The 24,969-nt window shown below is 49.7% G+C and overlaps 1 protein-coding gene across 2 annotated transcripts in view; it reads left to right on the forward strand.

Annotated features, from left to right (window-relative positions):
* SMC5 (structural maintenance of chromosomes 5) overlaps positions 1-24,969 on the forward strand; it is a 266,453-nt gene that overhangs the window by 124,825 nt on the left and 116,659 nt on the right. For both annotated transcript variants that reach the window (XM_075317886.1, XM_075317896.1), the window contains exon 12: positions 11,798-11,892. In XM_075317886.1, the coding sequence (XP_075174001.1) occupies positions 11,798-11,892 (95 nt within the window). The remainder of the gene's footprint in view (positions 1-11,797; positions 11,893-24,969) is intronic.

Here is a 24,969-nt window from a genome sequence, read left to right on the forward strand (position 1 = left end):
ATCAGCAAAACTGAAGGAAGGGGTATTTGTTGTTTCTCAGATCAGAGAGCTTATGAGACATGATGTGTTTGAAGGAACTCTAAATAATAAGGAATTGATATCTTGGAAAAGCTTCAAGTGGATCTGTGAAAACTTGTTAGGAAAAAATAAATCTCCAGAATATGTTGAAGGTGTTGAGTTACTGCTAAATGCATACCAGTGTCTTGGATGTCGCATGTCTCTGAAAGTGCACTTATAATATGGCTATCCAAGCCATATTAATTTATGGGAAACGCCTATGCGGGCAAAGTAGCCACTGCACCTGAAGATGAATTCTGTGAGACGTGTAATTTCCAAATCGGGGTCGCTCAGTATATGGCATCTACAAATTATTCCAGGAAAATCTGTGCTCCAAAACCTAAACTGCACTCCTCCTATGCTGAGTCTAGCCATTTAAGATGAAATTTGGGGTATTGCTGCATTTGGGAGGAGCTGCATAAACAAAATTGTAGGGTCCATTTTCCCTTATTAATCCTCGTAAAAATGAAAAATGTTGGATTAAAGCTACATTTTAGTGGAAAAATGTACCGTATTTTTCGCTTTATAAGACGCACTTTTCCTCCCAAAAATTTGGGAGGAAAATGGGGGGGTGCGTCTTTTATAATCCGAATATAGCGGTACCTGGGGGTCCTGTCTGTGCGGCGATCGGGCGGCCGGGTACCTGTGCTTGCGTGCAGTGGCAGTCGGGTACCCGTGGCTGTGTGCGGGCGGTAGCCGGGTGCTGTGTACGGGCGGCTGCCGGGTGCTGTGTGCGGACGGCAGCCGGGTGCTGTGTGCGTGCGGCAGCCGGGTGCTGTGTGCGGGCGGCAGCCGGGTGCTGTGTGCAGGCGGCAGTCGGGTGCCCTGTGCGGGCGGCAGGCGGCTGCCGCCCTCACACAGGCACCCGGCTGCTGGATGCCACCCTGTGCGTGCTGGGCGGGCGGCTGTGCAGCAAGTTACCCAGTTTGTCCGCGGTCCCACTTTCAAATGATGGCACCAGGAAGCGGGCTCGTGCGCAGATGGAGCTCTTGGATGAGAGCTCCATCTGCGCATGTGCCGCTCCCGGCGCCATCACTTGATTCGGGACCGCGGACACACTGGGAAAACACCGCATTGGTTTGCTCCACCACTGAGCCGTAGCCGCCGCTGCCACCACTGAGCCGTCGCCGCATCTGCCACCACTGAGCCGTCACCGCCGCTGCCACTACTGAGCCGTCACCGCCGCTGCCACTACTGAGCCGTCACCGCCGCTGCCACCACTGAGCCGTCACCGCCGCTGCCACCACTCTGAGCCGTCACCGCCGCTGCCACCACTGAGCCGTCACCGCCGCTGCCACCACTGAGCCGTCACCGCCGCTGCCACCACTGAGCCGTCACCGCCGCTGCCACCACTGAGCCGTCACCGCCGCTGGCACCACTGAGCCGTCACCGCCGCTGGCACCACTGAGCCGTCACCGCCGCTGGCACCACTGAGCCGTCACCGCCGCTTCCACCACTGAGCCACTATTTAAACCGGGACCGCGGACACTCTCACTGCACCGGCCTGCTGCACGACTCACCTGCCGCCACCACGTACCCCGCGGCTCCTGCCACCACGGACGCCACCGTGCCTGCCACCACGGACGCCACCGTGCCTGCCACCACGGACGCCACCGTGCCTGCCACCACGGACGCCACCGTGCCTGCCACCACACCTGCCACCACTGACCCGCCGCGCCTGCCATCACAACCTGTGCCTCCTGTGACCCCGCTTCACCACCACTGCTGCCCCCCTCCGGTAAGAGAACACCGGAGTATAAGATGGACCCCATTTTTCTTTTTTTTCACCTTTTTTTTATGTCTAAATTTTGGGGTGCGTCCTATAATCCGGTGCGTCTTATAAAGCGAAAAATACGGTAATTCTTTTTTCTTTTAATTTGTTTTCAATATTATAAAATTCTGTAGATGAATTCCTTTAACCCCTTAAGGAAGAAGCCAGTTTTGTACTTAATGCCCAGGCCATTTTTTGCAGTTCTGACCAGTGTCACTTTATGAGGTTATAACTCAGGAATGCTTCATCGGATCCCAGTGATTCTGAGATTGTTTTTTCGTGACATATTGTACTTCATGATAGTTATAAATTTAGAATGATATTTTTTTATTTTATTTGTGAAAAAATCGGAAATTTGGTGAAAATTTTAAAAATTTTGCAATTTTCAAACTTTTAATTTTTATTCCCTTAAACCAGAATAGTTAATAAATAACATTTCCTTCATGTCTACTTTACATTAGCGCAATTTCTGAAACAACATTTTTTGTGGTTACGAAAGTTAAAAGGGCTCAAAGTTCATCAGCAATTTCCCATTTTTTTAAACAAAATTCACAAAACCATTTTTTTAGGGACCACCTCACATTTGAAGTGACTTTGAGAGCCCTAGGTGACAGAAAATACCCAAGTGACCCCATTCTAAAAACTGCACGCCTCAAAGTACTCAAAACCACATTCAAGAAGTTCATTAACCCTTCATTTGCCTCACCAGAACAAAAGCCATGTGGAATGAAGAAAATATATATATATTTTACCTAAAAATGTTGCTTTTGCGCCAATTTATACACTTTTTGAAGAAGTAACACAACAAAATGGAACTCAAAATTTGTTACCCAATTTCTTGTGAGCGCGCTGATACCCCACATGTGGTCAGAAACTTCTGTTTGTATAAATGGGAGGGCTCAGAACAGGAGGAGCAATATTTGAATTTTGGAAAGCAAATTTGGCTGAAAAAGATTGCGGGCACCATGTTTAATTTGTAGGGCCCCTGAGGTACCTAAACAGCAGAAACCCCCCACAAGTGACCACATTTTGGAAACTAAACCCCTCAAGGAATTTATCTAGATGTTTGGTGAGAACTTTGAACCCTCACAGAATTTTATAACGTTGGGCTGTGAAAATAAAAAAAAATACATTTGTACCACAAAATTGTTACTTCAGCCAAGTAGCTTTTTTTTTTTTACAAGGGTATCAGGCAAAAATGCAGCAAAAATGTATTGTGCAATTTCTCCTGAGTATGCCAATACCTCATATGTGCTGGAAATCAAATGTTTGGGTGCACGGCAGGGCTCGGATGGGAAGGAGCGCCATTAGACTGCAAAATTGCACTCCTCTATTGTACCATCACCCATTCCCTGTAGACTGTGAGCCCTCGCGGGCAGGGTCCTCTCTCCTCCTATACCAGTCTGTTTTGTACTGTTAATGATTGTTGTACGTATACCCTCTTTCACTTGTAAAGCGCCATGGAATAAATGGCGCTATAATAATAATAAATAATAAAATTGTCTGGAATCATTAGTGGGCGCCATGTCGCGTTTGAAGAGCTCTTGAGGTGCCTAAACAGTGGAGCTCCCCCACAAGTGACCCCATTCTGGAAACTAGACCCTCAAGGATTTTATCCAATGGTATAGTGAACATTTTAAACCCACTGGTACTTCACAGATTTTGATAGCCTTAGGTCGTCATATCGAAAATTTTAATTTTTTCACAAAAATCTTGCTTTAGTATCAAATTGATCACTTTTTCAAGAGGAAACACCAAAAAGTGGACCCCACAGTTTATCCAATTTCTTATGAGTGCAGGAATATCCCACATGTGGACAAAAACCTCTGTTTGGACAAACAGGAAGGCTTGGAATGGACAGAGCACCATTTGAATTTTGGTAAAGCTGAAATAGATTGCGAGCACCATGTTGCATTTTTAGGGTCCTTAGGGTACCTATACATCAGAAACCCTCCACAAATGACCCCAATTTGGAAACTAGACCCCTCAAGGGTTTTATTCAGGGGTATAGTGAGCATTTTGAACCCCCAGGGGCATCACAAATATGTTGCTCTAGCAGCAAATATCTCACTTTTTGGCTATGTGCCCACAATCTGGCGACACTGAGTCTGTGGATTTGTGAGTGATGTCCATGACCACGGTCCAGGTTCGGGCTGCTGCTGACTTTAGCTCTATTCTCTTCGCAGAGAACTCTCATCTCCGCAGCATAAATTGACATGTTGCAGCACCATATGTCAGTTTATGCTGTGGAAAAATTAACCGTGAGCAGGATATTTCTAAAAATCCTCCCACTGCACTTCTACTGTACAACGCAGCGTTATGGACGCAGCGAAAACTCAGCGTCCAAAACGATTGAAACCCTAATCGCGGGCACGCAGCCTAAAAAGCTAGGATGGATGGATGGATGGACAGACAGATGTCAAACACATATATAATGTCCCACCCCCCTACATATTCTAAGCTGGCACCCTTTAGTGACTTTCATGTGGCGCTAAAGGGTGCCTAGACTTGTATTTAGCCAAAAAATAAAAATTAAAAAAAATAAATAAAAACGTGGGGTCCCCCCATTTTTGATAGCCAGTTCAGGTAAAGCAGACAGCTACAGCCTGCAAACCACAGCTGGCAGATTCATCTTGGTTGCTGATCCAATTTGGAGGGTCCCCAGGCTTTTTTTATAATTTATAGATAAATAATTAAAAAAAAAAACATGGGGTCCCCTGTAAATTGGATCACCAGCTAAGGTAAAGTGGACAGTTGTGGTCTGGTATTCTCAGGGTGGGAAGGTCCATAGTTATTGGCCCTTCCCAGCCTAAAAATTGCAGGCCACAGCCGCCTCAGAAGTGGTGCATCCATTAGATGTTCCAATCCTGGTGCTTTCCCCAGCTCATCTCGTTGCCTTGGTGCGGTGGCAAAAGGGGTAATATATGGGATTGATGCCAGATGTGTAATGTCACCTGGCATCATGCCCTGGGGTTAGTGATGTGACGGCATCTATCAGATACCAGACATCAAACACCCAGTCAATAATAAAAAAAAAAAAAAAGACAACAAAAAAAAGATTTGAAAAAACACTCCCCAAAACATTCCCTCTTTCACCAATTTATTGAAGAAGGAAAAAAAAATCTGGTCTGTCGTAATCCATTATTTAGGTCCAACGATGACTCTGTGTTCCAGGATATGGGAATACGCTCAGGGAACATATCCACCATTTTCTGGAAGTGTAGGCACTCTGTGAGGAGTGTGAGTGCAGTGATACTGCACTCACGCTTCCCGGATCCACAGCACAGCAGTGTAAACCTGCAGCAAGCTGTGTCCCTGTGTGCAGAGAGCCGGCTGACAGGCGCTCTGCGCATGCAGCCAGCATTTCCCTGAAGACAAGGAGAAGGAGGGGCGCTGGGGATTGAAACTGCAGGAGGTAACGAGGGAGATCGGGGTGACAGCCTGACTGGGGGTGACCTGGGAGGACCTTTCTGTGCCATCTGACACATCAGATGGCACAGAAATAAAAAAAGGATTAATGTGGCGAGACACGACTCGTGCGGCGGCCTTTTTAGATCGTGGGAAGGGGGACGGGGACCGGGGGTGGGTGTGGGAGAAGAATCATTTTTTTTTTTTACCGGTGCTGCATTAACTTTCACGTCTTCACTGTTTACACGGTTTGTAACGGCGATCACGTGAATGGGGACCGGAAAAACCGACCCTGATCGTGATCTCCAAGGTCTCAGCCACCCCCGGTAGCTGAAATCCTGGAGATTTTCTGAGTCTGGGGGGCGCTATACCCTATTTTACGACCGCCGTAAAAAAGCGGCGGATCGGAAGAAGTACCCTTAATTACCGCCGTTAAAAGGCGTATCTGCAGTCGTTAAGGGGTTAATACTTAGTTTCCAAAATGGGTTCTCTTCTAGTGGGTTTTATCAATAGATATCTATATCCTTCTCTATATTTTTTTTCTTTATAAAACATAGCAAAAGAAAACAAACATAACAGGGTTTTCTTTATCGTTCCTTTGGGAGACCCAGACCTTGTTTTTTGGGTGTTTAGCTTCTGCCTCCGGAGGACACACAAAGTACTACACCTAAAAGTGTAGCTCCTCCCTCTGAGCTTATACACCCCCTGGTGAGCCAGTCCCAGCCAGTTTTATCGCTTTGTGTTCAGGAGGCATACATCCACACATGCATTCTCATATGATTTTTTGCTTTTTGGAAAGAGATTGAAGAAGTGCGGGTCCATGTCTGGACTCCCGGCATGTCCCTTCTCACCCCACTGTGTCGGTGGTGTTGTAAGGTTGATTTCCAAGGCTGGAGCCTTACATGCCGTGCTCCTTCACCATCCCTCCTGGGCTCTGGCTTGAAGTGAGAACCAGCGCGGTCTCCATGCCTGGCTTGACACCGGTCTCCGTCCACAGCCCTTTAGGACTCTGCTGGACCGGAGCACTCATCCCCAGGGACCTGGCCCTGCGTCTCAGCAGCTAAGTACCTGAGACGTTCATATGTTGGGGGTCCCTGTCCTTTATTGTATGGGGAGAGTGTTTGCTGTATTTATTTTGGCATTTCCGGCGGGTTCTCTGGCTTTCTCCCGAGAACCGCGCCAATGGTGCCTGCGCGTCGGCCTCGCTGCTCAAATTTAGGCCCCAGCTTCGCCGGAGGCCTAGTTTCTGTTACCGTCGGCCATTCCCTCGCATGTCACTCATGCAGAGGGACAGGCACGGCTCCTCTCGGCGGCCGTCCTGCACAGGGGAAGGACACTCCCCACTGCTTGTGCGTGACTCCTCCCCTGCACGTCTCTATGGCCCTCCAGATCCCGCTTTCCTACAGGGACGCCCCCGTCCCGCCCCCTCTCTTCGCTCCGGCGGCCATTTTCTTGGACAGGGTTCACTCTGCGCTGGGCCATCTTGCACTCTGCATCCCTGCTGAGGTGCTGTGCATTGGAGGTCCGGGGTTCGGGATCTGGAGGGCACACAACACCGCTTCCAGCGGTCTGGTAAGCCACAGCCGGTCTCTGGTTGTGGACCTCTGTATATACTCCCTGGGGTTCATTCTCTTTGTAGAAGCTGTCCCCACTCCAGCAGCATGTCTCACACGAGGAGCAAGGCTCCAAAGCTTTATACTGTATGCGCTGCATGTAAGCTCCTGCTGCCTGAACCGAGCACCTATCCACATTGTGATGTCTGCTCTAACTTGGAGGTGCCCAGCCTGTAGCCTCACCCCCAGTGGTCTCTCAGGCTGCTTCTGCACCTCTGGCTGTACCCCCGGCCTGGGTAGAGTCCTTCTCTAGGTCTATCTCCCAGTCTTTTGCTGAGTCCATGGGACTTCTGTCCAGGACTTTGATGAATATGCATCAGCCCCCTTCACAGGGTGCCTCTAATGCTCTTGCTAAGGGTCCTTTAGGATCCCTATCATCTGACCTCCGTCCACCGGAGCTCACAGAGGATTCATCATCAGGGCACAGACCCCGTCCTCCTAAGAGGAGCCGCAGGGTTTCCTCTCCCTCCTCATCCCGCGGCTCTGATTCAAGAGCTGACTCGCAAGATGAGGAGGATGCCTTTACAGGGGGCTCGGAGGCTAACTCCATGTGCCCCATTGATCTTTCCGAGGGTGACTCAGATCTTAGTGACTTGATTGCTTCCATTAATTCTGTACTGGATCTCAATCCGCCAGTATCAGAGGAGCAACCCTCTCTGGCAGAAAAGCACCAGTTTACCTCGCCTAAGAGAGTAAAGAGTGTGTTCTTTAACCACTCCAGTTTTCAGACCGCTGTGACCAAACCCAGGGCCCGTCCTGACAAACGCTTCCCAAAGCGTGGTTCTGATGACTGTTTTCCCTTTCCACCTGAGGTGGTCAAGGAGTAGGCTCACTCCCCAAAGGTAGACCCTCCGGTGTCTAGGCTCTCAGCCCGGACCGTTGTGTCGGTGGCTGATGGCACTTCCCTTAAGGATTCCACTGACCGTCAGATTGATCTTCTGGCCAAATCCGTGTATGAAGCGGCGGGGGCCGCGTTTCCCCCAACTTTTGCAGCAGTGTGGGCTCTTAAAGCCATCTCTACTTCTCTAGAGGAGATGCATTCCCTCACCAGGGAATCTATGCCCGAGATGGTTGCCTTAACTTCTCAAGCTTCAGCTTTTTCATCTTATGCCATGTCTGCCATGCTAGAGGCTTCTCACCGCAGTGCGGTGGCTTCGGCTAATTCCCTCGTTATCCGCAGGATCTTGTGGCTTCGAGAGTGGAAGGCAGATGCTTCTTCAAAGAAGTACCTTGCTGGGCTCCCTTTTGCTGGTTCCCGGCTGTTCGGTGAACAGCTGGATGAAATTATTAAAGAAGCTACTGGCGGGAAGAGTACTTCCATGCCACAAACCAAGACCAGGAAACCTGCCCAAGGTAGGACTCAGTCGAGGTTTTGTTCCTTTTGTTCCTCCAACTGGTCGTCCTCTAAGCCCTCCGCCTCGTCCGCTAACTCCGCTAAGGACCAGAAATCCAACTGGCGCCCAAAAGCGCGTCCACAGAAGACCGCAGGAGGTTCTGCCACTAAGGCAGCCTCCTCGTGACTCTCTGCCCGCTCCGGCAACGTCCTTAGTCGGTGGCAGGCTCTCCCACTTTGGCGACGCTTGGTTTCAACAAGTCTCCGATCAGTGGGTGAGAGATATTATCTCTCACGGCTACAGGATAGAATTCTCTTCCAGCCCGCCAAACAGATTTTTTCTCTCAACTCCCCCCTGCTCCAAGGCCGCCGCCTTCTCACAGGCCGTGGCAGCCTTGCAGTCCTACGGAGTAATTGTACCAGTTCCCGCCCGGGAACGGTTCAGAGGCTTTTACTCAAACCTCTTCCTAGTTCCCAAAAAGGACGGTTCCTTCCGGCCCATCCTGGATCTCAAGCTTCTCAACAAGCATATTCGGGTGCGGCACTTTCGCATGGAGTCTCTGCGATCAGTCGTTGCCTCAATGACCCAAGGGGATTTCCTGGCGTCCATCGACATCACAGATGCCTATCTACATGTGCCAATTGCAGTTTCACACCAGCGTTGGCTACGTTTTGCAATAGGAGAAGATCATTTCCAATTCGTGGCTCTCCCTTTCGGGTTAGCCACGGCCCCTCGGGTATTCACCAAGGTCATGGCAGCAGTGATTGCGGTTCTGCATCTCCAGGGGTTGGCAGTGCTCCCTTACCTGGACGACCTTCTAGTCAAGGCTCCATCCAGCGCAGACTGTCATCGGAGTGTCTCGCTCACTCTCGCCACTCTAGCCCAATTCGGGTGGTTTGTCAATCTTCCCAAATCCACTCTGACTCCGGCCCAGAGTCTCACGTACCTAGGGATGCAGTTTGAGACTTTGCCGGCACTTGTGAAGTTGCCCTTAAACAAACAGCTGTCACTCCAGTTGGCGGTGCGCTCTCTCCTGAGGCCCCGCCGTTATACCCTCAGGCGTCTGATGCAGGTGCTGGGTCAAATGGTAGCGTCCATGGAGGCTGTTCCCTTTGCCAAGTTCCATCTGCGCCCCCTGCAGCTGGACATTCTCCGCTGTTGGGACAAGCGGCCTTCCTCCTTACACAAGTTAGTGACTCTGTCGCCACGGACCAGGAGCTCTCTTCAGTGGTGGCTTCGGCCCCTCTCCCTGTCCCAAGGGCGCTCCTTCCTGGCCCCGTCCTGGGTGATTCTCACCACGGATGCCAGTCTATCCGGCTGGGGAGCGGTATGTCTCCACCACAGAGCACAGGGCACTTGGACTCCGTCCGAGTCAGCCCTTTCAATCAATGTACTGGAAACCAGAGCCGTGCTTTTAGCTCTCCTAGCATTTCACCACCTGCTGGCGGGCAGGCACATTCGAGTCCAGTCAGACAACGCGACAGCGGTTGCCTACATCAATCATCAAGGCGGGACACGCAGCCGCCTGGCAATGATGGAGGTACAACGCATTCTTCAATGGGCGGAAGACTCCAGGTCCACTATATCCGCAGTCCACATCCCAGGCGTGGACAACTGGGAGGCAGATTATCTCAGCCGTCAAAGCGTGGACGGTGGCGAGTGGTCCCTGCACCCGGCAGTATTTCAGTCGATCTGCCGCAAATGGGGCACTCCGGACGTGGACCTAATGGCATCCCGTCACAACAACAAAGTTCCTGTTTATGTGGCTCGCTCCCACGATCCTCAGGCCTTCGCCACGGACGCTCTGGTTCAGGACTGGTCCCAGTTTCGTCTGTCCTACGTGTTTCCCCCTCTAGCTCTCTTGCCCAGAGTCCTGCGCAAGATCAGAATGGAGGGTCGTCGAGTCATCCTCATTGCACCGGACTGGCCCAGGCGAGCTTGGTATCCGGATCTGCTCCAACTGTCCGTAGAGATGCCGTGGCATCTCCCGGACCGTCCAGATCTACTCTTGCAAGGTCCGGTTTTCCGCCCGAATTCTGCGGCCCTCAAATTGACAGCGTGGCTCTTGAGTCCTGGATTTTGACGGCTTCTGGTATCCCCCCTAAAGTCATCTCCGCTATGACTCGGGCGCGCAAGTCTTCCTCCGCCAAGATCTATCACAGGACTTGGAAAATTTTCCTGTCCTGGTGTCGCTCTACCGGCCATCCTTCTTGGCCATTCTCCTTGCCGACTCTTCTGTCTTTTCTACAGTCCGGTCTGCAGCTAGGACTGTCCCTCAACTCTCTCAAGGGACAAGTTTCTGCTCTGTCAGTTCTGTTCCAGCGGCGTCTCGCTCGGCTGGCTCAGGTCCGCACCTTCATGCAGGGCGCGTCTCACATCATTCCGCCTTGCCGGCGGCCCTTGGACCCCTGGGACCTTCACTTGGTTCTCACAGTCTTGCAGAAACCCCCCTTTGAGCCTCTTAGGGAGGTTTCTTTGTATCGTCTTTCACAGAAAGTGGCCTTTCTGGTTGCCATAACTTCTCTCAGGAGAGTCTCTGATTTGGCTGCGCTCTCCTCGGAGTCACCTTTTTTAGTCTTTCATCAAGACAAGGTGGTTCTCCGTCCGACTCCGGACTTTCTTCCTAAGGTGGTCTCTCCCTTACACCTTAACCAGGACATTACCTTACCTTCCTTCTGTCCGGCCCCTGTTCATCGCTTTTGAAAAAGCTCTACATACTCTAGATCTGGTGCGTGCTCTCCGGATCTGTGTGTCTCGCACCGCTGCTCTTAGGCGGTGCACCTCTCTTTTTGTGCTAACTACAGGTCGGCGCAAGGGCCTCCCTGCTTCTAAGCCGACCTTAGCCCGTTGGATTAGGTCGACCATTTCGGACGCTTACCAGAGAACGCAGGCGCCTCCCCCGCCGGGGATCAAAAGTACACTCGACCAGAGCTGTCAGTGCCTCTTGGGCTTTTAGGCACCAGGCTACGGCTCAACAAGTCTGTCAGGCTGCCACTTGGGCTAGCCTGCATACCTTCTCGAAGCACTACCAAGTGCATGCTCATGCTTCGGCAGATGCGAGCTTGGGCAGACGCATCCTTCAGGCGGCTGTCGCCCATTTGTGAAGTTAGGTTTTGCCTACTTCTTAGTTTTTCTGTTTATTCCCACCCAGGGACTGCTTTGGAACGTCCCAAGGTCTGGGTCTCCCAAAGGAACGATAAAGAAAAAGAGAATTTTGTTTACTTACCGTAAATTCTTTTTCTTATAGTTCCGTATTGGGAGACCCAGCACCCTCCCTGTTGCCTGTTGGCAATTTCCTTGTTCCGCGTGTTTTCACCGGCTGTTGTCGTGGACAGAGTCTCCGGTTGTTCCGGCTCTTGCTCTGTTCTACTTGTGGGTGGCTATTCTCCTTCAGCTTTTGCACTAAACTGGCTGGGACTGGCTCACCAGGGGGTGTATAAGCTCAGAGGGAGGAGCTACACTTTTAGGTGTAGTACTTTGTGTGTCCTCCGGAGGCAGAAGCTAAACACCCAAAAAACAAGGTCTGGGTCTCCCAAGACGGAACTAATAAGAAAAAGAATTTACGGTAAGTAAACAAAATTCTCTCTTTTTTAATTTTATTTCATTATGTTCAGGTCCGTGACAACAAGAGATTAAGAGTTAATGCAGTTTGTTCGCCTCAGGAGTCTATTGCAGATCAGAACCCACAAAAGCCAATTTCTGAATTACAGTAAGTTACCACAGGTTCATTTTTGCTATTTCTATAATTCTAATGCTGGGTTTTTACTGCACGATCACGGTCATTAAACTACATTCAAGCTGATTGACAGTCGTTTTAACTGCATGCTTAATCTTTCCAACCACAACTCTATGCCCATGTAAACAAGTGGCTGCTGGAGACAATTTGCATGTAAAGAGGTTGTTCACTACTACATTTTCTAAAATGCAAAGGTGACTCAGATAAAATGAATACTGACTCCACCACAATAGACTCCAACTCCACAGCCCTGTAAACATTGCTATGTGTATATTGTCTGTGCTGTGTAACCAGAGCTGTGGATTCTGTAAGCAAAACCTCCGACTCCTCAGTTTCCCTGATCTCGACTCCCTCATACAATTGAAACCAGAAGTTTTCAATTTCAAACCAGAAGTTTTTTACAGATTCACTATCTGTAAAGACACATCTGCATGTTTTTCTCACTATGCCATGAAATCAGAATAAACTTTTCCTGTTTTAAGATATACCAACAACGAAGGATGTGGTCTTGCACTACTTGAGGGTTACCTTAGTACACGGCTGTTGAGGGAGAAAGTCCACTCAAGTCCTCCTAATTATAATTACTGGCCAAGACTGCACACTGGTAGTACCCGTGGAAGCGCAATCCAGCGCGAAACGGCCGAAGTCCTGAGTGTGTCTGCACCTGGCCTCTTCCCCACTTTTTAAATGCACCTGTTTGAATGAGCCAAATTTTTATGCTTGAGCCATGGACAGTGCCACTGTTTTCTTCTGTGAACTTTCCTGTTTTAGGGCAATTAGGAACAAAAATTGTTTATATTTGACAAATGCCAGAATGAGAGAGAATGTTTTAAGGTATTTTTATTACTTTCTTCAAAGTCAAGTTTCCCTCCATTTCATTAATATTTGGTAGCATCACCCTTACACTTGCCAGTCTGGCAGCCATTATCTTGGTGCTTGCTTCTCGGCTTCAGACGCGCACTGCGCATGCTCAGAAGACTCCTGCGGTTCAGACCGTGAATTGAGCGCGTCTGAAGCAGAGAAGCGAGCACTTGAATAAGGGCTACGGGAATTGTAGGTGCGCACGCGTGGGATCTGAAGACGCTTATGGTGACGTCGCACATGTAAATCCATGGTATCATGCCCACAGGGGCGTGATACCACGGAAAACATGCAAACGCCCACAGGGCGATGCAACGCTCATGGGGCTAGAGTCTCTGATCATTTACATAGGGAATATGTAAGTAATAAAACGTTTTTTATTACTTTCATATTACACAATATTACAACACAGAGATGGGTAGGAAGGGGTTATTAGGCCACACAACACCCTGCTTATAGCTCAGAATGCACATGGGACCTGACAGGTTCCCTTTAAGTTTCTGGCTGATGTCTTGAGATGTTGCTTCAGTATTGTGACACAATCTTCTTTCCTCATGATGCCATCTACTTTGTTACGTGCACCAGTCCCTCCTGCAGCAAAACAACCCCACATCATGATGCTGACACCCCCATAGTTCACATGGTGTTCTTAGGCTTTAAAACTTCTCACTTTTTCCTCTAAATGTAACAGTCATCATTATGGCCACACAGTTCAATTTTAGTTTCAAAATTCAAAGAATCTGGCACTGAGTGCCGGATTCTTTGAATTTTGTACTACGGGGTTGGACCCTATCCGAGCACCAGTCATAACTCCAGGAGTGGCGTACTTCCAGTCGTATCAATTTTAGTTTCATCAGACCTCAGGACATGTCTCCAAAATTTAAGGTCTTTTTCCTGTGTGCATTTCCAAACATTAAAGGGAACCTGTCAGGTCCAATACGCACCCAGAACCACGAGCAGTTCTCTCGGTATTTATTAGTAATTCCTGACTAACTGTCCATGTATACACTAGCATAGATAAAGAGATCTTTAGAAAAAGTATTTCTAAAGATCTTTTTCCATATGCTAATGAGCGAGGGCACTAGCCCCCTTGGCGTTAGTTCCCCGGCCAGTCGCCCCCTCATTAGCATGTTAGTACATCCCTGTGGCTGTGCTATCATGCTAACGAATACGCAGTGTCACAGGATGATCTCACTCACCTCTCCGCCTCCATCGGGGGATTTCGGCTCAGTGCGCATGACCCCAGAGTTTGGGTCATGTGTGCTATGAAGCCGGGTGTACGCGTCCCGCCTTCAAACTGAAGTAGTGCGCATGACTGAAACTATGGGGTCATGCGCAGTGAACTGAAATCCAGCGATGACGAGGTGAGTGAGATCAACCTGTGACGCTGCTTATTCATTAGCATGATAGCACGCCCACAGGGGCGTACTAGCATGCTAATGAGGGCTGACTGGCCAGGGAACTAACACCCAGGGAGCTGGTGCCCTCACTCATTAGCATACAGTAAAAGATCTTTAGAAACACTTTTTCTAAAGATCTCTTTATCTATGCTACTAAACACAGGGATGGTTAGGCAGGGATTAGCAATATGCACCCAGAACTGCTCATGGTTCTGGGTGCATACAGGACCTGACAGGTTCCCCTTAATCTGCGTTTTTTTATGCTTCTTATGCTTTTTTTGGAGTAATGGCTTCTTCCTGGCAGAGTGGCCTTTCAGACCCTGTTGATATAGTACTAGCTTCCACCAGCATCTTCACAAGGTCTTTTACTTTTGTTGTTGGGTTGATATGCACATGTCTGACCAAAGCACGTTCATCTCTGGTACACAGAACCTACAGTATCTCCTTCCTGAGCAGTATGATTGCTGGACATTCCCATCTTGTTTGTACTTGCGTATAATTGTTTGTACAGATGAACGAGGCACCTTCAGGTATCTGCAAATTCCCCTCAAGGATGAACAAGACTTCTGCAAGTCCACAATTCTCTTTCTAAGACCTTGGCTGTTTTTTTTTGCCAATAAACCTATCAGAAGCTTCCAAAGACAACATGACATACTCATATGGGCTGTCCCATGTTGTTTAAAGGCATAGTACTCTTAGTATTAAGTAAACTTTTGACTTTGAAGAAAGTACTGTATTTTTCGGATTATAAGACCCCCTTTTTGTTCCCCCAAATGTTGGGGGAAAGTGGGGGGTGCGTCTTATAGCCGGAATGTAGGGCATGGCTGCGGGGAATGAGGGTGCTGTGATGGAGCGGGTCATCGGTGGCATGAGCAGGTTGTTGTGGCAGCGCCTGCCGTGACAACGTGGGCCCGTTCATGTCATATGCACGCCCATCCTCCCGCCCATCATCTCTCAGCGTTGAAGCCGGCACTAACAGGTGGGTGGGATGATGGGCAGGGGATGTGCACATAATTAACTGCTGGCCCGCGTGATCACCCCTGGCAACTACAGCCTGGAGTGATCATGTGCGACTGTATTCACTGCTCCCCGCATATCATCATCAGCGCGAGGTGCAGTGAATAAGTATATTCACCCATCACCGTTGAATGCAGCATCGCAATGTCCTCCTGTCTACCGGCCGCTGATCTGTGTAGAGAGCGGTGAGCACAGCAATCACGTCATCGCTGTGCGCACCACTAGTCTCCACACACCTCAGCGGGCCGGCAGACAGGAGGACATTGCGATGCTGCAGGGGAACGGTGACTGCTCCACACAGGTCAGCGGCGCTGCTGCTGACACAGATAGGAAGACGAACGATGCTGCTGGAGTGAGGAAAGGTGAGTATAAATGTTTTTTTTTTGTGTGCCAGAGGATGCAAGCCATATAGCAGGATGGGGCTATATAGCAGGCTGGGGCTATATAGCAGGCTGGGGCTATATAGCAGGCTGGGGCTATATAGCAGGCTGGGGCTATATAGCAGGCTGGGGCTATATAGCAGGCTGGGGCTATATAGCAGGCTGGGGCTATATAGCAGGCTGGGGCTATATAGCAGGCTGGGGCTATATAGCAGGCTGGGGCTATATAGCAGGCTGGGGCTATATAGCAGGCTGGGGCTTTATAGCAGGCTGGGGCTTTATAGCAGGCTGGGGCTTTATAGCAGGCTGGGGCTTTATAGCAGGCTGGGGCTTTATAGCAGGATGGGGCTTTATAGCAGGATGGGGCTATATAGCAGGCTGGGGCTATATAGCAGGCTGGGGCTTTATAGCAGGATGGGGCTTTATAGCAGGATGGGGCTATATAGCAGGATGGGGCTATATAGCAGGATGGGGCTATATAGCAGTATGGGGCTATATAGCAGTATGGGGCTATATAGCAGGATGGGGCTATATATCAGGATGGCGGCATATACCAGGATGGGGGTATATACCAGGATGGGGGTATATATCAGGATGAGGGCATATACCAGGATGGCGCTATATACCAGGATGGCGGTTTATAGCAAGATGAGGGCATATATCAGGATGGCAGTATATAGCAGGATGGGGGTATATACCAGGATGGCAGTATATAGAAGGATGGGGTTATGTAGCTGGATGATGATATTTATCAGGATGGGGGTATATGAGCAGGATGAGGGCATATACCAGGATGGGAGTATATAGCAAGATGAGGGCATATACCAGGATGGCGCTATGTAGAAGGATGGTTGTAAATACCAAGATGGGAGTATATAGCAAGATGAGGGCATATACCAGGATGGCGCTATGTAGCAGGATGGTTGTATATACCAGGATGGCGGTATATAGCAGGATGGGGGTATATAGCAGGAGGAGGGTATATAGCAGGATGGCGCTAAGTAGCAGGATGGGGGTATATACCTGGATGTCGGTTTATATAGCAGGATGAGGGCATATACCAGGATGGCGCTATGTAGCAGGATGGTTGTATATACCAGGATGGCGGTATATAGCAGGATGGGGGTATATAGCAGGAGGAGGGTATATAGCAGGATGGCGCTAAGTAGCAGGATGGGGGTATATACCTGGATGTCGGTTTATATAGCAGGATGAGGGCATATACCAGGATGGCGCTATGTAGCAGGATGGTTGTATATACCAGGATGGCGGTATATAGCAGGATGGGGGTATATAGCAGGAGGAGGGTATATAGCAGGATGGCGCTAAGTAGCAGGATGGGGGTATATACCAGGATGTCGGTTTATATAGCAGGATGAGGGCATATACCAGGATGGCACTATGTAGCAGGATGGGGGCTATACCAGGATGATGGACATTATATACAAGGATGGGGATCATATACAAGGCAGGCTGGGGTACCTTTAGTAGAGAATTTGGGGACATTACCCCCATAACAGTGTCAGCAGAAGATCATCGCCCCATAACAGTGTCATGACCACATTTTTTGCTTAAAAATGTATTTTCCTATTTTCCCTCCTCTAAAACCAGGGTGCGTCTTATGGTCCGGTGCGTCTTATAGTCCGAAAAATACGGTAATAAAAATGCCTTAAAACATTCTCTCTCATTATTCTGGCATTTGGCAAAAACATGCAGATGTGTCTTTATAGATAGTGTTTGGAAACTTCTGGTTTCAAATGTACATAACTCATATTTACGATAAATTTACTATAGTAAAATGGTAACATCACTACTTATATCATGTAGCTAAAATGCAGCACAGATTCATATCCACTTAAAAGCCTAGATTCTTTGATCAGTAATAGAAGACATTTATAGGACACTTCATAACTTTCCCAACTTCTTATGAAAAAATATTCCTCACATTCTGCATTGAACCGCTGTACCAAATCTATTATATATTTTAGGAGTCGGAGTTGGTCCATTTTATACCGACTCCGACTCCACAGCCCTGTGTGTAACATCGCTGTTTGTGTATTGTTTGTGCTGTCTAACATCGCTGTATGTCATTTGTCTGTGTTGTGTAACATTGCTGTTTGTATCTTATCTGTGCTGTGTAAAATCGCTGTGTGTATTAATTTTTCTCAGCTGTATTTGTAACATTCATAGAAGCGAATAGAGATCCGAAAACGCATGGCCGTGGCATCTAGCATGACATCTTGGTTAAAGGGAATCTGTCACCAGGTTTTTGCCAGCTAATCTGAGAGCAGCATAATGTAGGGACAAAGACCCTGATTCCAGCAGTGTTGCACTTACTGGGCTGCTTAGTGTAATTTTGATAGTCTCCTGCTGATTAATCAGTGATTTTATCATTAGAGGACTACTTGGCGTGCTGCATGTAGTCCAGCATATTCATGGGCTCTGTATAACCGCTATTATGCAGCAGAGAAAAACATTGATTTTATCAAATTGACAGCAAACAGCTCAGTAAGTGACACATCGCTGGAAACAGGGTCTCTGTCTCTACATGATGCTGCTCTCGGATGAGGGAGCAAAAACCTGGTGACAGATTCCCTTTGAGGCTCTCACAGGTGCGTGTCACAAAGGTGGGGCCCTCATGTATCAGACAATTGTGGCATAGCTATAGTACAGGACATGCCATACATTTCTACAGTGCTCCTGATCAGCTTAGCAGTACAAATAGCCATAGTGGACCAAATCTTAGCAACCCTTTTAATATGATTTCATTATCTGTCCCAAGAGTGCACACCAACTAACTAGTTTTTGCTGAATTTATAATAATTCCTTCCCAGCTAAAACAGTCAGTGGTAGGTTATTTCTATTAGATTAGAGACTTGGGAACACCAAACTATCAAGAACTAAAAGCATGTCGGACCTTCTCATGAGCTGCGTCACACTTAACCAGTGAGCTGACCTCGGACGTTTGTGAAGCATCGTAATCGCTTTTGTTTTCAGTTTTCTATTTGGGCCTTAAAGGGGCTTTCCCACCAACAAAGTTATTTTCAAAGTTGATTTTAATCAATAGATCTGATAATTTATACAATTGGATGTTTAAAAAAATAAAAAAATGTTCCTCTGCTGAGATAATCTTATATATATGTCCCTGCTATGTATTGTGTAATGGCCGTGTCTGACCGTACAGGGACATGGTCTGATCATACCACATCTCCTGGGCCAGGGAGGAATCAAAAGAGAGTGTACAGATAGCACAGCACAGGATCATAGCTGATTCTTTTTGTGAGGTAAAACCTTTCCCTGCGATTCAGTGCTGTAATATCTGTATTCTTTATTACATCCTCCCCTGTCCAGGAGACGTGGTATGATCAGACTGCACAGTCAGACACAGCCATTTCACAGTACATTGCAGGTGCACATATATAAGATTATCTCAGCACAGGAACATTTTTTTAACACATCCAATTGTAGAAATGATTATTATTCTAAGATTATTGATTAAAATCAATTTTAAAATGAACATTGTTAGTGGGAAAACCCCTTTAAAGGGAGGATTAATATGACAACTCATCTCTTCAGCCACTTATAACTTTCTTTGTCGCTCTATTGGGAGACCCAGACAATTGGGGTGTATAGCTTCTGCCTCCGGAGGCCGCACAAAGTACTACACTCAAAAGTGTTAAGCCCCTCCCCTTCTGCCTATACACCCCCCGTGCTCCCACGGGCTCCTCAGTTTTTTGCTTTGTGCGAAGGAGGTCAGACACGCACAGCACAGCTCCACAGATTAGTCAGCAGCAGCTGCTGACTATGTCGGTTGGAAGAAAAGTGGGCCCATATAGGGCCCCCAGCATGCTCCCTTCTCACCCCACTCTTGTCGGCGGTGTTGTTAAGGTTGAGGTATCCATTGCGGGTACAGAGGCTGGAGCCCACATGCTGCTTTCCTTCCCCATCCCCCTCAGGGCTCTGGGTGAAGTGGGATCCTATCGGTCTCCAGGCACTGAGACCGTGCTTCATCCACAACTCCTGTGGAGCCTGCTGGATAGGAGCCGGGTACCGTTCAGGGACATGGCCCTGCTACGTGAAGGTACTCTGTATCCCTGTGGGGACCGCGCACGGCAACACCTCAGCTTTGCTGGGTGTGCTAGTGCACCGGGGACCGCGGCGCTGACCGGGTTAAACTGTGCCATTACACACTCAGCGTCGCTGAGTGTGTTTATATGTAGGGGCTACCGCGCTAACCGCCGCTGCCATGGGAAACTGCGGCGCGGCTGGGACTTGTAGTTCGCCGGGGACTTCGGCGTCGGCCGCGCTTTTACGGCGGCCACGCTTATACTCGAGTCCCCGGCTTGCTTGCGGCCTAGTTTCCCTTTCTCCCGCCCTCAGCCCTGACAGGCAGGGGAAGGGCGGGACGCTGCACGGAACGAGCAGCACTGAGGGCTGGAGTATGATTTCCATACTCCACCCCCCTCACTGTGCACAGTGTGAGCACCTCGGCCACGCCCACGGCTCCCTCCTCTCGTCAGGACGCCGCAGCCATTTCCTGTCAGCTCCTACAACGCTGCAGAGAGGGACAAACCCTGGGAGACCCAGACACGGTCTCTGGTGGCCTCATAACCGCTTTAGGCGGATGGTAAGCAGCACCTGTGGTGCTAGCCCCATGGTGCTGTAGTGTATTGATACATTATTTGTTTATAGTATATATTTTACACTGTATGAGCACAGTTCATTCTGGCTATATACCCTATTGTGTTACTCAGGGCGCCCACAAAAGGCAGGGGTGCCAAAACACAGGCTTATTATGCTGCCTGCGTCGCTTGTACGACACAGCTGCCGGCAGGTTCCATTGACCCTCATTGTGTGCATTGTTCGGCCCCTGTGACACTTCTTCAGCCAGGGCCCCTGCTAAGAGGGGCCCAGGGGGAGCCACCTGTTGACACTGTCCTAGTGACGGGGACGGAGTTTGCAAAACTCTCTGAGACTATGGCTAAGATACTAGAAGCCTTGCAGTCCAGGCCGGTATCTCAGCAAAGGGACTCTGTTGAATCATTGTTCCCTGGCCCCCCTCAGTTGGACCAACAATGTCCTTCCGGGGTATCTCATACATCCCAGGCTGAGGGTTCTGACTTAGACCCCAGCCCCAGACCGACTAAGTGGGCTCGCTTAGAATTTCCCTCGACATCATATTGTTCAGGGTCTCAGCGGGGGGAATCTCTGGTTGATGATGCGGAGACAGCTGATCAGGATTCTGATCCTGAGGGCGCTCTCAATCTTAATACTCCAGACGGGGACGCCATAGTGAACGTTCTTATTGCGTCCATCGATCGAATGCTGGATATTTCTCCCTCAGCTCCTCCGGCGGAGGAGTCAGCTTCTCATACACCGAGTATGTTTCTAGACCACTCTGATTTCAGAGAGGCACTCCAGAATCATCATGCTTGTCCAGATAAGCGTTTTTCTAAGCGCCTTAAGGATACACGTTATCCTTTTTCCCCTGAAGTGGTTAAAGGTTGGACTCAGTGTCCCATAGTGGATCCTCCAATCTCCAGACTGGCGGCTAGATCCATACTTGCAGTGGAAGAGGGGGCCTCGCTCAAAGATGCCACTGACAGGCAGATGGAGCTCTGGTTGAAATCCATCTATGAAGCTATCGGAGCTTCTTTTGCCCCAGCATTCGCAGCCGTATGGGCGCTACAAGCTATCTCAGCAGGTCAAGCGCAAATTGAAGCAGCCACATGCACGGCCGCGCCGCAAGTGGCATCCATTACCACACAGACCTCGGCAATTGCGTCTTACGCTATTATTGCTGTCCTGGACTCTGCGAGCCGTACGGCGGTCGCGGCCGCCAATTCGGTGGTACTCCGCAGGGCCTTGTGGCTACGGGAATGGAAGGCAGATTCTGCTTCCAAAAAAGCGCTTAACCAGTTTGCCAATTTCTGGCGACAGGCTGTTTGGCGAGCGTCTGGATGAAATCATCAAACAATCCAAGGGAAAGGATACATCCTTACCCCAGCCCAAACAGAACATACCCCAACAGAGGAGAGGGCAGTCGAGGTTTCGGTCCTTTCAGGGCGCAGGCAGGTCCCAATTCTCCTCGTCCAAAAGGTCTCAGAAAGAACAAAGGAACTCTGATGCATGGCGGTCTAAGTCACGTCCTAAAAAGACCACCGGAGGCGCCGCTAACAAAGCGGCTTCCTCATGACTTTCGACCTCCTCTAGCAGCATCCTCGGTCGGTGGCAGGCTCTCCCGCTTTTGCGACACCTGGCTGCCACAAATAAAAGACCGCTGGGTGAGAGACATTCTGTCTCACGGTTACAAGATAGAGTTCACCTCTCGTCCCCCGACTCGATTCTTCAGGTCATCCCCGCCTCCCTAGCGAGCCGAGGCTCTTCTGCAGGCGCTGCGCACCCTGAAGGCAGAAGGAGTGGTGATCCCGGTTCCTCTTCAGTAACTGAGCCACGGTTTTTACTCCAACTTGTTTGTGGTCCCAAAGGAGGACGGGTCTTTCCGCCCGGTCCTGGACCTGAAACTGCTCAACAAACATGTAAAAACCAGACGGTTCAGGATGGAATCCCTCCGCTCCGTCATCGCCTCAATGTCCCAAGGAGATTTCCTTGCATCGATCGATATCAAAGATGCTTATCTCCACGTACCGATTGCTCCAGAGCACCAGCGCTTCTTGCGCTTCGCCATAGGAAACGAACACCTGCAATTCGTGGCACTGCCGTTCAGCCTGGCAACAGCCCCACGGGTTTTTACCAAGGTTATGGCTACTGTAGTAGCGCTCCTACACTCGCAGGGTCACTCGGTGATCCAGTACTTGGATGCTGATCAAGGCACCCTCTCAAGAGGCATGCCAACGCAGCCTCGACGCTTCCCTGGAGACTCTCCAGGGTTTCGGGTGGATCATCAATTTTACAAAGTCAAATCTGACACCGGCCCACTCGCTGACATATCTTGGCATGGAGTTTCATACCCTCTCAGCGATAGTGAAGCTTCCGCTGTTCAAGCAGTAGTCACTACAGAAAGGGGTACAATCTCTCCTTCAAGGCCAGTCACACCCCTTGAGGCGCCTCATGCACTTCCTGGGGAAGATGGTGGCAGCAATGGAGGCAGTCTCCTTCGCGCAGTTTCACCTGCGTCCCCTTCGATGGGACATCCTACGCAAATGGGACAGGAAGACGACGTCCCTCGACAGGACCGTCTCCCTCTCTCAGGCGACCAGAGCTTCCCTTCGGTGGTGGCTTCTTCCCACTTCATTATCGAAGGGGAAATCCTTCCTACCCCCATCCTGGGAGGTGGTCACGACGGACGCGAGTCTGTCAGGGTGGGGAGCGGTTTTTCTCCACCACAGGGCTCAGGGTACGTGGACCCAGCAAGAGTCCTCGCTTCAGATCAATGTTCTGGAAATACGGGCAGTGTATCTTGCCCAGAAAGCGTTCCAGCAGTGACTGGAGGGCAAGCAGATCCGAATTCAGTCGGACAATTCCACAGCGGTGGCATACATCAACCACCAAGGCGGCACACGCAGCCGGCAAGCCTTCCAGGAAGTCCGGCGGGTTTTGATGTGGGTGGAAGCCACGGCATCCACCATATCCGCAGTTCACATCCCAGGCGTGGAAAACTGGGAAGCAGATTATCTCAGTTGCCAGGGCATGGACGCAGGGGAATGGTCCCTTCACCCGGACGTGTTTCAGGAGATCTGTTGCTGCTGGGGGGTGCCGGACGTCGACCTCATGGCGTCCCGGCACAACAACAAGATACCAATGTTCATGGCACGGTCTCAAGATCCCAGAGCTCTGGCGGCAGACGCCTTAGTTCAGGATTGGTCGCAGTTTCAGCTCCCTTATGTGTTTCCTCTGCTGGCACTGTTGCCCAGAGTGTTACGCAAGATCAGCATCTCACGGTCGGCCAACCGTGGACACTACCAGACCGAACAGACTTGCTATCTCGAGGGCTGTTTTTCCATCTGAATTCTGCGGCCCTCAACCTGACTGTGTGGCCATCGAGTCCTGGACCCTAGCGTCTTCAGGGTTATCTCAAGACGTCATTGCCACTATGAGACAGGCTAGGAAACCAACGTCCGCCAAGATCTTTCACAGGACGTGAAAAATTTTTTCTGTCATGGTGCTCTGTTCAGGGTTTTTCTCCCTGGCCATTTGCATTACCTACTTTTCGGTCCTTCCTTCAATCTGGACTGGAAAAGGGTTTGTCGCTCGGCTCCCTTAAGGGACAAGTCTCAGCGCCCTCTGTGTTTTTCCAGAAGCGCCTAGCCAGACTTCCACAGGTATGCACGTTCCTGCAGGGGGTTTGTCACATCGTTCCACCTTACAAGCGGCCGTTAGAACCCTGGGATCTAAACAGGGTTCTGATGGTTCTTCAGAAACCACCATTCGAGCCAATGAGAGATATTTCCCTCTCACGACTTTCGCAGAAAGTGGTTTTTCTTGTAGCAGTCACTTCTCTTCGGAGAGTGTCTGAGCTAGCAGCATTGTCGTGCAAAGCCCCTTTCCTGGTGTTCACCAGGACAAGGTGGTTCTACGTCCGGTTCCGGATTTTCTCCCTAAGGTGGTATCCTCCTTTCATCTCAATCAGGATATTTCATCACCTTCTTTTTATCCTCATCCAGTTCACCAATGTGAAAAGGATTTGCACTTGTTAGATTTGGTGAGAGCACTCAGACTCTACATTTCTCGTACGGCGCCCCTGCGCCGCTCAGATGCACTTTTTGTCCTTGTCGCTGGCCAGCGTAAAGGGTCACAGGCTTCCAAATCAACCCTGGCTCGGTGGATCAAGGAGCCAATTATCGAAGCTTACCGTTCGGCTGGGCTTCCGGTTCCCTCAGGGCTGAAGGCCCATTCTACCAGAGCCGTGGGCGCGTCCTGGGCTTTGAGGCACCAGGCTACGGCTCAGCAGGTGTGTCAGGCGGCTACCTGGTCGAGCCTGCACACTTTCACGAAGCACTATCAGGTGCATACCTATGCTTCGGCGGATGCCAGCCTAGGTAGACGAGTCCTTCAGGCGGCGGTTGCCCACCTGTAGGAAAGGGCCGTTTTACGGCTCTCTTACGAGGTATTAATTTACCCACCCAGGGACTGCTTTTGGACGTCCCAATTGTCTGGGTCTCCCAATAGAGTGACAAAGAAGAAGGGAATTTTGTTTACTTACCGTAAATTCCTTTTCTTCTAGCTCTAATTGGGAGACCCAGCACCCGCCCTGTTTTTTTGTGTACACATGTTGTTCATGTTGAATGGTTTCAGTTCTCCGATATTCCTTCGGATTGAAGTTACTTTAAACCAGTTTATAATTCTTTTTCCTCCTTCTTGCTTTTGCACCAAAACTGAGGAGCCCGTGGGAGCACGGGGGGTGTATAGGCAGAAGGGGAGGGGCTTAACAC

This window comes from Anomaloglossus baeobatrachus, chromosome 1 (genome assembly GCF_048569485.1).
Source record: "Anomaloglossus baeobatrachus isolate aAnoBae1 chromosome 1, aAnoBae1.hap1, whole genome shotgun sequence".
Lineage (NCBI taxonomy): Eukaryota > Metazoa > Chordata > Amphibia > Anura > Aromobatidae > Anomaloglossus > Anomaloglossus baeobatrachus.